Here is a 14,097-nt window from a genome sequence, read left to right on the forward strand (position 1 = left end):
AGGGAGGGATATTTAAGTAGGTAATAGGATCAGGTTTGCATTTTTAAAAGATCATGTTTAATGTTAAAAAAAAATCTCTTTGGCTTCTCTGCAGATTGAATTGGGGGCATCCAAAGTATGGATCTGCTTATTAGTTGGTTAGTGCATTGGTCCAAGTGATCAGTGGAAGTGACCTGGATTAGTTGGTAGTATGAATAGAAGAATGATTTTTAGGAGGCAGACTGAATAGAACTTGGCAGTTGAATATGGGATGTAAGATAGAGGGAGATGTCAAGAACAACTTTGAGATTCTTGTCTTTAACCACAGAGTGGATGGTTGTGCCCTTTATTGAGAAGGGAAACAGCAGAAAAGGAAAGGATCTAATTATTTGTTAAGGAAAAGATTTTTTATTTTATTTATTTGTTAAAGTATAATTGATGTACAATATTTGTATGTTACAGGTGTACAACATAGTGATTCACAATTTTTAAAGGTTATACTCCATTTATAGTTATTATAAAATATTGGCTATGTTCCCTGTGTTGTATGTCCTCATAGCTTACTTATTTTATGCATAATAGTTTGTACCTCTTAACCCCCTACCCTTACCTAACCCTTCCCCTCTTCCCTCTCCCCACTTGTAACCACTAGTTTGTTTTCTATATCTGTGAGTCTGTTTCTTTTTTATTATATTTACTAATTTGGTTCACCTTCTAGATTTCATATAAAAGTGATAACATAGAGTATTTTTCTGTGTCTGACTTATTTCACTAAGCATTATACTCATCCATGTTGTTGCAAATGGCAGAATTTCATTCTTCTTTATGGATAAATAATATTCCATTGTGTATATATATATAGCAAAACTTCTTTATCCATTCATCGGTCAACCAGTTAGGTCTTGGCTATTGTAAATAGTGCTGCTGTGAACATTGAGGTGCATATATCTTTTTGAATTAGTGTTCTTGTTTTTTCCATATACATACCCTGGAGTGGAATTGCTGGATCATGTGGTTTCTCATAGTTTTTTGAGAATCCTCCATACTGTTTTCCATAGTGGCAGCAACAATTTACGTTTCCACCAACAGTGCACGAGGGTTCCCTTTTCTCCACACCCTCACCAACATTTGTTATTTGTGTTCTTTTTGATGATAGCCATTTTGACAGGTGTGAGGTTATGTCTCATTGTGGTTTTGATTTGTATTTCTCTGATGATTAATGATGTTGCGCATCTTTTCATGTGCCTGTTGGCCCTCTGAATGTCCTCTTTGGAAAATTGTCTAAGGAAAGGTTTTTTAAAATGAGAGAGACTTGAGTATACTGGTTACTAGATAATAGAGAGGGAGTATTGTCCAGAGAACACTGAAAGGCCTGGAATCCCAAGGTGGGCTTGGCCTTAGATAGGAGGAGGGTCACACTCATTGTAAAACAAAGTAAGGAATAAATGATAGCTGCAGAAAGAGTCATAGATTTTATAGTGAAATAATGAAGGTAGTTCTCATTTAATGATTTTCATTTTCTCTGCAATATAAAGTATTATTATTCAGGGATGAGGGAGAGAACATGGAGGGAGAGTATTTAAACATTGGAAATAACTGTGAAAACACGGGTAAAGGGAAATTCAGACTCCAGAAATGTAGTGGGGTTGCTGGTCAGGGATGAAGGTATAAGCGGTTCTGATCCACCTGGTTATGTAACGGCGCCTCCTCCCAACCGCAGCTTGTGCTCAGCCACACTGGCGCAGATTCAGAGAAAGCAGGCAATACATTGCTCCAGGGCTAGGTCATACTAGATGAGTTTGACAAAAAGGCGTAAAAATTGAGAGTGTTGACAAGAAAGTAATTGAAATGATGTACACAGACATGGAATCAATATTTGAGAGAGAGAGACGTGAAGATAGGAGAGTGTACATAGAACGATCTTCTTCCTTACCCCATCCCCCACACAAAAGGCTTGGTAGGAAGAACTTAAGCATACCAGCTAGACAGGGGTAATGGTCAGGGAGTAATATGTAAATTAGAGATTTGGGAGGCAGAGCTGTTTACAGTGCTACCAAGAAAAGTCCAGGGAGTGTGTAACTATGTGTAGAAGTTGGTGATTAAGGTGGAATAGACCACAGGTCATTGAAAGTTAAGGAATTAAAAACTCATTAAAATGTTGGATGGTTGGTCTTTATGGGTGTTGAAGAATGATGATGGTAGGAGTTGGAGAGGAGAAGACTTTGAATTAGGTGCCCTGATGTTCAGTGAATAAAGGGGAGAGGGTGTCCCTGAAGTCACTAGGTGCCTACAGTTAGTAGGGGAATGGGTGGAATAATAGCCAGATGAGCAGAGATTTTTACAAGATGATACAGAAATAATTGTGTGGTGGCATTGCAGAGGAAGGACTTGACCCTTCCTGCTTGTGAGTATGCAGAGTATCAGAAGTTTCTACTTGAGAGCTATAGGGCTAGAGGCTCCTTATAGGAGATGCAGATTTCAGTGAAAAGGTTAATGGTATAAGTTAAGGATTTTTGTGGTTGAATCAGGCAGAAGGGACTATGGTCCCTTAATACATATATTATAGAAGATATCTATTTTCTGTAATATATATATTTCTTTCTCTTTCCCTTTGTATATATATATATAAAGAGAAAATAATATGGATATATACAAGTTTAAAATAATTAATATAACATCTAGTTCCACTTTAAAATCTGAATTTAATTCTAATTTTATTTTCTTCAGGATTTTTAAAAAGTCGAGATCGTGCCTATACAAAATTCTACACCCTTTTAACCAAAACACAGATTTTTATTCGTTTCATTGAAGAATGTAGTTTTGTAAGTGATAAAGATACTGGATTGGCTTTTTTTGATGACTGCATAGAAAAGGTAAAAGTTTGTCCTATATGTCAGTATTAAGGAAAAAATTAAACAGTTTGTTTACCTTTATAATCATCATTGTTATTATTAGCCCAAACGACCTGAGGAAGGCATTATAGGTGGGGGGTGTGTGTGTACATATGCGAGTGTCCGATTCTGGGCTTAATGTAAGAATTATTTTCCTTTGTGGCATCTAGTACTGCCATACATAGCTAATTTTTCTCTTTGAATCTCACTTTGGTTTTGTATTAAGTACTAAGAACATTTCATTGAAGCTCCTAAATTTTTTTTTTTTACGCGAATAAGATAAGATTTAGTAGTTCATTAAAAAAGTTTAGTTTTAGGAATTCCCTGGCAGTCCAGTGGTTAAGACTCCATGCTTTCACTACTGAAGGCCTGGGTTCGATCCCTGTTCAAGGAACTAAGATTCCACAAGCCGTGCAGTGCAGCCAAAAAAAAAAAATCAAAAACAAAAAATGAATAAAACAAAAAGAAAATTTAGCTCTATGGGTAATGGAAGTCCTGTGTTAAGTCCTGCGTTCTTTTGTTTTAATGTTTTTCCAAATACTTTTGCTAATATATTTCTTTTGTCCTAATGGAAGCTATTTGGAAATACGTTAAAATTTTTTTTTTTTTTTTTTTTTCCGGTTTGCGGGCTTCTCACTGTTGTGGCCTCTCCCGTTGCGGAGCACAGGCTCCGGGCGCGCAGGCTCAGCGGCCATGGCTCACGGGCCCAGCCGCTCCGCAGCATGTGGGATCTTCCCAGACCGGGGCACGAACCCGTGTCCCCTGCATCATCAGGCAGACTCTCAACCATTGCGCCACCAGGGAAGCCCCGGAAATATGTTAAATTTTAAAGCTTTACTCACCCATCGTAAGGAAGTTTAAGTTGATTTTTGACAGTTATAACTCACATATTTTTTCTCATTTTTTAATAGAGCTCTTATTTTTGCTAAGTGGGTCTGATTGTTTATGCAAACTCTATATTATATAAAGTTGGAGATTTTATCCAAAAAAGGTAGAATATTATGATGTAATTTTTATAGGCTCCTAATGATTCCTGTATCTTAGAAGACTTGAATAATTTTCTCCCATTATATCCATGTGATCTAAAACTCCAGGGATATTATTAAAACTTTTCAACGTTTTTGTTTACTTAAATATTGATAGTCCATTATCATTCAGTTAGAGAGAAGCTTAGATAATATCAATCTGTAATGCAGGGGTTTAGTAATAATGAAATTTTTGATTTGAGAAGCCAGGTTCTCCTTGTGATTGCCCATCTTTTGCTGCTTCTTTTTTTAAAAAATAAATTAATTAATTTTTTATACAGCCGGTTCTTATTAGTTATCTGTTTTACACATATTAGTATATATATATGTCAGTCCCAATCTCCCGATTCATCCCACCCCCTCCCCATCTTTTGCTTCTAAAGAGGGATTTATGAAGAAACCAGTCAAAATAAATTGCTTCTCTCTTAATAGCCGTAAGAGAAATGTTATATTTTTATATTTTAGCCTAGTACTATGGAGCCTCGTAGCCTAGTAAAAGGATAGTTTTTTAAATAATAATTTAAGATAATCTCTATTAAATTCAGAGGGGACATTTTCACTAAGAATTTTTTTCTTTTTTTCTAGTTGTTTCCTGATAAAGGCACAGAGAAAACAGATAAGGTATTTTTTCTTAAATTAAAGTTTTAACGTTTCAGAATCACGTCTTGCTTATATGCAAATTAATTGGAGAAAATAATTATTTTTAGGTTGATTTTGATTCAGCAGAAGACACCAAATTGATAGAGCTAGATGACTCACAGAAAAGTGAGCATACTGTGTTCATAATGCCACCCGAGCCACCGCCTGATGATGGAAAGGATCTGTCACCAAAGTACAGGTAACAGGAATTTTTTTAAACAGTTGTTTGGGCACAGCTTTAATAATTTGATGTTTTGTGATTATTAGTAGATATGTTGTATAGTAATCATTTGTGAAGGTCATTTCCAAAATGTATTTAGTGAACTAATGGAGATGAACATTTTATGGAGATATCACCAGGTATTGTAATTTAAGAATTGGACAGCCCCGTTGGAAGGGAAACCAGATGTTTATCACTGTTAGCCTAAACATTTACCATATTTTAATCTTTAAAAATTTCATTTCTGAAGAAGAAAAAATTTACTTTTGTGAGGTTCCCCCTCCCTTTGGGGGATTTTGTTGTCAATATAAGGACTGTGAAATTCTTATGCATTAGTAATATATCAGAGAAAACTTAAAAGTAGAGGGCCAGGAATCATTCTTTATTAAAATAAACTTATAGGATTTGGATGGGAGTCTTTTAAGAAATTAAACTGTTTGATTGTTTATTATTATGATCATTTGAATACGATTTAATAGGTTTAGAAAATCAAACAAAAAAACTAGCACATCGTTTTAGCACCAATACTTAATGTCTGTTAACAATTATATGTATATCTTTTTTGTCTTTTTGTACATAAATTTGCATTTACTATACTTAAAACAAGTATTAGTTCATCTTGCGCATATTCTTTGTGACATGTGTTTGCCTTTAATGGTCTGAACATTTTTCCATGCCAATATATATTTTTGTGCCATTCATTTTAAATAACCACATTGCATGCATTTATTGTGATTTGTTAAACTAGTCTCCTATGGATTTATTTATAGTTCTTTGCTATCTCTACCTTTGTGTGTATGCACAGTTATTTTCTTTGGCTGTATGCATAAAAGAATTTCTAGGGCAAAGGGAATATAAAATAAGTGTTTTCCAAAAATATAGAATTAATATATAATCTCACCAGGACTCCATAAGAATGAAAAATGTATACCTGAGATTGAGTGGTTTAATTAAGTACTATTTTGATTGCATGTTAATTATAGAACTGTTTTTTAATTTGGCTTTGATCATTATGCATTGGAATGCAGATATTGACAAATAAGTAAATCAAATAGGAAAGGCAATATATTTCAGAAGAAGATTGGCCAAAGGAAATAACTAGGCAATTTCTGAGAAGAAATCCCAATAGTTGATAATATGAAAGTATTTTAAGCTTTTCTAGTATTTAAAGAAATGCAAACCAAATGAGTAGTAGAAGCATTTTTAATCTATCAGCTTGAGAATAGGCTCTCCTTCTAGTTAGAGTGTATGTAAGTATAACCTCTCTGGAAGTAATTTGATGGTGATTATAATAATTTTTATTTTCTTGATAAATATTTAAATAAATAAATAAAACTCTGTTATTGGGCATTATTCTAAGAAATTAAGTAAAAGTATTCACAAAGATAAATGTACAAAGATACTTAATTGCAAAAATTGAGAAATAACCTAAAAATGTCCAACAGTAAAGAATTGGTTAAATTATGGCACATCCCTAATATAAAAATATTCGGGATTTTTTCTTTGTAAATGTGAATGCAAGGTACTTTTATAAAGAAAAACAAAATTACAAAGTATACTAAAAGTTATCTTTTAATATAAATTATCATTGAACACATGGGTCCTGTTGAAAGGGTTACTAATTCTTCTGTCAAGATGTCAGGGTTTTCTGTGTTCTAGGGATTGATTGAAAATAATAGGATGCAGAGGAGCCAAAGTTTCCATGTAGATAGTCTATGTATCTTATAATTGCATCATCTTATATTTTTGAAAAAAAAATTTCTGTACAAGGATTTTGGAAAATAATGTTGGGTACTTTTGAGGTTTAGTAATATTCACCTAAATTCTGGCATAATATTAAGAGTTAATGTACTTTAAATCAGCAGTTCTATTTTTGCTTTTTATTTTAGTTACAAATACTTTCCAAGACTGGACCTTAAGCTTTTTGACAGACCACAGGAGTTGAAACTTTGTTTTAGTAGACACCCTACTGGGAGTAGCATTACAAACAGTCCAGCTCTCATGGCTAAGAGAACTAAACAGGTCAGATATTCTTTATCTAATTTAAAATGTAAACTATTTATATGTGATACGCAGCTCATAGTTTAGACTTGTCACCCACAGCAATCATTTGAAGACCCACTATGGTTGTTAATGAATTAAAATCGATTTCTTGCAACCCTACTTATAATATTGAGGCTGAAGTTTTTGAATGCTTATGTTTATGTTCTAAGAGAACCTTGGGAACTAAATACACTTAAAAAAACTTTATTGAAACATAATTCATATACCATACAATTCACTTGTTTAAGTATACTCACTGGCTTTTAGTATCTTCACAGGGTTGTGCAGCCACCATCACAATCAATTGTGAACATTTTCATCACCCTAAAAAGAAAGCCTGTACCCTTTAGCTGTTAACCCCCCAGTTCCTCCATCTTCCACAGCCCCAGGCAATCACTAATCTATTTTCTGTGTCTATAGTTTTGCCTGTTCTGCGCATTTCATAAAAATGGAATTGTACATATGTGGCATTTTGTGACTGGCTTCTTTCACTTAGCCTAATGTTTTTAAGGTTCATCTGTGTTGTAGAATGTATCAGTATTTCATGTATTTTTATTGCTGAATGATATTCCATTGTGTAGAATATTTTATTTATCCATTTATGTACATGTGGGTGGTTCCTACTTTTCGGCTGTTATGCATAGTACTGCTGTAGACATTTGTGTACAAGTGTTTGTGTGGTTATATGTTTTCATTTCCTTGGGTTATATGCCTCAAGTAGAATTGCTGTGTCATATAGTAACTCTGTGTTTAACCTTCTGAGAACTTATCAGACTGTTTTCCAAAGTGGGTACACCATTTAAAATTCCCACCAGCAGTCGGAATTTTACCACATCCTTGTTAATTCTTGTTATCTTCTGTCTTTTTGATTATAGCCATCCTAACGTATATGAAGTGGTATCTCATTGTGATTTTGATTTTTCCTCATGGTTAATGTAAATATATTTTCTACTGAATATTACATTCTAAGGGGAGTTAACTTAGGACAGCCTAGACATCTTGTTTTAATACTATATCTGATTTAGGTATAAAGAGTTAAACTGTGGTTAGGTGTGAGTTAAAATTGAACATCCTTTATACATATACTGATATTTTGGGGGTCTACAAAACATGGGAAATTTCAGAATGAAATTCTTAGTTCAGGTTTTACCAATTCATGTACAGTCCCTCAAATCCTAGGGGTAACCTGAGGTGATCCTCAATCCCATATAGTATACAATTCTCTCAGTGTTGTCTGAGGGGAATTTTTTTTTAACCATTATCAGCTTAATAAAGGCAAGTTTTTTTAATGTGACTATTTTGCTACTACATCTTTAAATCTCATTTTCACCAGAATTTTTTTTCCAGGCAAGCCTCTTGGAAATAGAGCTCATAACAATATGTTTATTTAGGACACATCCAGCAGAGGGATCTTTAGTGCAAAGCAGACAGTGGCAGTCTGACATGTGTGGAGGGCTCTATAGTTTCTGGGAATATGTAGAGTTTGATAACGCTCAGCAGGTGACTTTGATACCTTTTTCTCTCTTCCACCTAAATCAGAATGAAAATCAGAACTAGAAAACATGCCATAAAACTCTTAGGTAGGAAGGTCTGTGATCTTTCTCAGACTATGTTGCCTGCAAAGGAATAGGTCTTTTTAACGAATCAGTCATGAAGGAATTAACACAGAAGGTAGAGTGGAAATCTTGGTGGGCAATAGCCTAGGGCATCTTAAACTTTTTATCAGGGGGAAGAGTGAGAAGACTCTGACTTTTCAAGAATGATTCTATAGAACTCTAAGCTATAAATGAAATCCCTTTCATTCATCAAACATATGAGTGCCTTCTGTGTGAGGGGCACTTAGTTACCCATTGTATTATAATAATATGAATGATCTCTGCTTTTAAGGAGTTTCTAGTCTATTAGGAGACACCTGCTTGCCAAATAGTTAAAATACAGTATAAAGTGCTTCTATAGAAAGAACCATGGGGCACTAAGTAGGAAGCCATTCACAAAAGCAAAACTATGAAATGCTTGATTTTAGAGTCAAATTTTACATTATATTCCTCTCTTCCTTTTACTTCTCACTTTTCCTGTCATACTAATGAATTTTAGTGAATGTCATGATGTTTTATTTATTCTCTTTCTAGGAGATAAAAACAGCTCAAAAGTTGGCGAAGAGATGTTATACAAATCCACCACAATGGGCCAAGTGTCTCTTCAGTCACTGTTACAGTTTATGGTTTATTTGTCTCCCAGCCTATGTTAGAGTTTCTCATCCTAAGGTCAGAGCACTTCAGCAGGCATATGATGTACTTATTAAGATGAGGAAAACAGATGTGGATCCTCTAGATGAGGCAAGTATAACAAATTGAGTTATTGTTACTAAGATAAATTTTATTTGTATTTTTAAGAAAATTTAGGTCTCAGTTGCTTTCCAGTATCCTCGAATATTTTCATTAAGTAGGAAAGGTAAAATTGTTATCCTGTTTCATAGAGCTAATACTTATTATTTTAAAATACATTTATTTTAAAATTATTCCTTTAAAATGCAGCAGAGGGCTTCCCTGGTGGCGCAGTGGTTGAGAGTCCGCCTGCCGATGCAGGGGACACGGGTTCGTGCCCTGGTCTGGGAAGATCCCACGTGCCGCGGAGCGGCTGGGCCCGTGAGCCATGGCCACTGGGTCTGCGCGTCCAGAGCCTGTACTCCGCAACGGGAGAGGCCACAACAGTGAGAGGCCCGCGTACCGCAAAAAAAAAAAAAAAATGCAGCAGAGACTGACTTCCTTAGACCAGACTGTTTGCCCTTGATAAATAGAAAACAATATTGACTTAATTTTGTTCTCAAGATAACTTTATTAGGAAGCAAATAGGCCTTTAGTAAGTGGCTCTCCACTTAGGACCTGTGTCCTAGGTGAGTTACATAACCTATCTGTGTTTCAGATTATGTGTCTGAAAATGGAGGTCTGAGTTTCTCAACCTTGGCACTGTTGACATTTTGGCCCACATCATTTTTTATTGTGGGGTCCTGTCCTGTACGTGGTAGGATGTTTAGCAGCATCCCTGGCCTCTGTGCACTAGGTGCCAGTGGCTCCATGCAATCAAAAATGTCTGCAGACATTGCCAGATGTCACCAGGGGGATAAAATTGCCCCACTGAGGTATATAATATTTAGTTCCTATCCTCAAATGGTTAATTTGACAGTTAAATCAGTTAATGTACATAGTGTGCCTAGACGAGTACCTGGCTGATGGTAAGCGCTCAGTGTACAGTGTGCTACATCTCTTAAGCCTCAGAACCATCCTCAGAGATAGGTAGTGGTATTATCCAACTAACGGTTGAAGAAACTGAGTTACTTATTTAGCTCTTCTCGTTGCTGTTTTTCCCTTTAAAAGTTACTTCTGGTGTTAAAATAACTAAAATGATTATTTAGAACCGGATTAGAATTTAAAATGAAGTTGGAATAAAAATTCAGAGTAATGGGTGTTTGGGGAGAAGGAGAGAGCACCAGGTTAGAAGAGAAATGCGATTGAGGAGGGGCACATTATAGGCTTCAGCAATAACTGTAATTTTCTCCTCTTGTAAAATAAAAAAGATCTGAAACTGATAAAGCATGTACGTTATTAAGATTTGATAATGATTGTGAGCACACCAAAACTCATTTTTCTCTAAGTATTATCTGTATGTTTTAAAAAACTTTTCAAATGAGAAGATAAAGTTATAAAACAAGTAAAATATCCATTCTCACATTTGATTACATTTTCTCTCATCTGATGTTAATAAAACTATTTGGAGGGCTTCCCTGGTGGCGCAGTGGTTGGGAGTCTGCCTGCCGATGCGGGGGATGCGGGTTCGTGCCCCGGTCTGGGGGGATCCCACATGCCGCGGAGCGGCTTGGGCCCGTGGGCCATGGCCACTGGGCCTGTGTCTGGAGCCTGTGCTCCGCAACGGGAGAGACCGCAGCAGTGAGAGGCCCGCGTACCGCAAAAAAAACTATTTGGAAATTAAAAGTGCTTGATCAGAATTAGTGTTTTGTACCTCATACATTTTAATGTTTTAAAAAACTTATTCTGATAGAGATATATCTAAGATAATATATCTAAGATATATTTTAAGATGTGCTTTAACTTTGTGCAAGCACAGAATATTTTTAACGTGGTTTAAAATATGCTCTATGAGAGAGCTAGTATTAATTTTGTTACTGCACTCTAAACTCAAAGCACAATACTTGATTAAGTTTCCTTGATAAGTTCATAAGACAAATTGCCTAAATAGTAGTCTCCTTTATAGATATTAAGGTTCTAAGGTAGTCTTTGTTACAAGTAATTACATTCTCCTGTTTTCTAACATGAGCAATTATGACTAGTAAGCTAAAAAAGTTTTTTAGACTTTTTTCCCAATAAACACTCTGATAGGAGGCTTAAAAATTTGGAGGTTAATTTGTTGTATTCCTACTTCTAACAAGTTATATTGACAGATTTGTAGTCACCTGAAGTAATTACATCTCTACAACTGGAAGAAAGAAATGTTTCTTTATTTTAAAACTTAAGGATGCATATTTGCTTGGCATATTTGATGCATTTTATTTGTTTATTGATTACACATAGAATAGCACATTAAAATTTTCACAATATTTTTATGTACATTATTTCCTTTGGTATTCCCAGCAACTCTATGAGGCAGTTATATATTAGCTATATTTTACAAAGAAAGAAATTTGAAACTTAGATGAAATGACACACACATAAGGCCACCTAGCAAGGAAGTGGTTTTGATTTTTAGGTTCATACTCCATTAGAACCCACTGTCTCATTCATATGCTTAATGTTTTGACAGCTTTGCGTTCTACATGTTATGTTTGCAGAAGTTGTAATAACGTAGATTTTTAAATACAACTAGTAGAGACCCAGAAATAGCATATGCCATGTAGGCTAAATTAAAGTTAAAATGCATAATGTGTTTTGCTTTTAATACTATTTATTAAATTTTTAATGGAAATGAAATGTTTGTGTCAAGCTTATCTAACCTTGTCTCATCAGTCTATTCATATAGATATTGTTGTACATTGCTGAGTAACAAACCACCTCAGAACTTAGTGGCTTAAAATAACCATTTTATTAAATCTTATTATTTTATTTGCTGAAAATCCAGGAAGAATTTGCGGTAATTTTTCTGCTCCACATTGTATTACTTAGAATCACTTGGTTGTAATCAGTTGCTAGCTGGTCTGGTCTGGAAGGTCCAAGACAGCTTAACTCACATGCAGCCAGGTACCTTGGCAAGGTTATCTGGAAGGCTGGGCTCAGGTGGACCCCTCTTCCTCCATGTAGTCTCAGACCTCTCCATGTGGTACTTGGGCTTTTCTCACGATAGCTTAGCACTCCAAGAGCATTTGTTTCAAGAGGAAGTGGAAAGTGACCTTTCTTAAGGCTTAGGCCAGGAAACTGGTACAGTTGTCACTTCAGGCAAATTATATTGGTCATGTAATCCCAGAGGCTTTCCCCCTCAATTAAGGGGAAGGGACGTAGACTTCTCATGGGAGGAGTAGCAAAGAGTTTGTGGCCATCTTTTATCTAACATAGATATCCAAAAGGTATCATGTTGTAGGCAACAAAATACTGCAATTAAAAAATTATATCCCTGGCATTATTACTGTTTCTTTAGTTTGATGCCTGGCTCTTATACCGGTAAGCCTGGAAGTTTGGAGGACTAGTTTGTAGACTTCAGAATAAATTAATTGTCGAGAATGGTTTTGGAAAATTTTAGATTGATCCCAGTTTGACATAGAAAGTGATTTACTTCTTCATGGCTCGTAGAATCTTAGAATTGAATAGGACCTCAAGCTATTTTAGTAAAACTTCAACCTAAACCTGAGATGTTGAAAGTCTGTAATATATGGGACCTTGCCTATGCTTGAGTTGGCTTTGTTAGAAAGTTTGTGTTTTATGCTGAGTTCAGTTCCACCTCCCTGCGACTTTTTTGGGACTGCAGAAGCTGTTTACTGCTTCTTTCAAGTGACAACTCTTCAGATATTTGAAGAACTCTTGTGCCACATTCTTCTTAATCGCGTCATACATCTTACCTAGTTCTCCCATTTGTTCCTAATTTATGTAGTTTCCTAACACTTCTTTAACCTAGTCATTTATGAAGTTACTCTAACAGTTTCTGAACTCCTCTGCTCCTAAATTAAACTTTCCATTTCTAGCTTTAGAGTACTCATCTTTATGATCCTCTGCCTCTTCACATCTCTTTCCCTACTTCATCTCTTGAATAAAATACCCTTTCTCAAATCTATTTACTTTCCCCTTTAGTAGAGTGCAACTTGGCTTTATGGTACTCACAGTTGTTAAACAGCTCTGTTATAAACAGAGGACATTTTACAAGTCCCAAGAAGAGTATCTTTTTTATGTATCTTTTCTTATTCTCAGATTAAGCTCTAGTAGTCTTTGGCTGCCTTGTTCACTGCTTTTGTAAACTGGCTCACCTCTTTGCCAGGGATCCATGAGATTCCTGTTTCATTCTTCATGGTTTCTACTGTTGTCTTCCAAATGTGATATTCTAACTTTTAGGAGTTCCCCATTGAGTCGTCCTCTTCTGATCAAATTTAGCCCTCTTCAGTAAACACATATTCTTAGAAAAGCCTTTGCTAATAATATTACAGTGTTTTTAACTTTCTTCTCATACTTTTTTTAAGACACGGGTTCATAGAATTATTTTTGTTATGTAGGCATTCTGGAGATGCTGCTTTTAATTCCTTTGGCATAAAATATAGAACATGATTTGGGAGAGAACTATTTTAATCATGCTTGATTTTAAAAATGAATTCCTTCTCATATTATAGAAAATAATAGTTGTTTTCTTTGTGTAAACTTAGTTACTGAAACAAACGGCACACGTGCCCATAGGTCTTATGTGGAAAAGTTAATAATGCTGGTACTTCCATTGATGAATAGTTTTAAAAAATAGTTTACCGAGACTCTCAAACCAGAACAAAGGAGAAAATAGTAATAACTATTGCTTAATAACTTTGAAAAGAAGAATTGAGTAAAGTCATTTAAAAATCTCTACAAGTCACAGACTAATATGCTAACTATTAATGCTTTGATGTTATTTTTTGTTAGGTGTGCTATCGAGTAGTAATGCAGCTTTGTGGACTTTGGGGTCATCCTGTCTTAGCAGTGAGAGTTTTATTTGAAATGAAAACTGCTAAAATAAAGCCAAATGCTATTACTTACGGCTATTATAATAAGGTAAGTAGGATTGACATTGGGCAATATATGCTGCTTATTAAGATTGATAAATTTATTATGCCTTTTATTTA

The 14,097-nt window shown here is 35.1% G+C and overlaps 1 protein-coding gene and 1 long non-coding RNA gene across 5 annotated transcripts in view; one reads left to right on the forward strand and one right to left on the reverse strand.

Annotated features, from left to right (window-relative positions):
• DENND4C (DENN domain containing 4C) overlaps positions 1-14,097 on the forward strand; it is a 126,024-nt gene that overhangs the window by 71,580 nt on the left and 40,347 nt on the right. For all 4 annotated transcript variants that reach the window (XM_060155119.1, XM_060155116.1, XM_060155117.1 and 1 more), the window contains 6 exons: positions 2,707-2,852; positions 4,481-4,516; positions 4,603-4,733; positions 6,644-6,776; positions 8,927-9,133; positions 13,898-14,026. In XM_060155119.1, coding sequence (XP_060011102.1) covers positions 2,707-2,852; positions 4,481-4,516; positions 4,603-4,733; positions 6,644-6,776; positions 8,927-9,133; positions 13,898-14,026 — 782 coding nt within the window. The remainder of the gene's footprint in view (positions 1-2,706; positions 2,853-4,480; positions 4,517-4,602; positions 4,734-6,643; positions 6,777-8,926; positions 9,134-13,897; positions 14,027-14,097) is intronic.
• The window catches only part of LOC132523662 (uncharacterized), a 56,480-nt gene that overhangs the window by 3,890 nt on the left and 38,493 nt on the right, over positions 1-14,097 (reverse strand). The gene's annotated exons all lie outside the window — the stretch shown is intronic.

Source organism: Lagenorhynchus albirostris, chromosome 7 (assembly GCF_949774975.1).
Source record: "Lagenorhynchus albirostris chromosome 7, mLagAlb1.1, whole genome shotgun sequence".
Taxonomy (NCBI): domain Eukaryota; kingdom Metazoa; phylum Chordata; class Mammalia; order Artiodactyla; family Delphinidae; genus Lagenorhynchus; species Lagenorhynchus albirostris.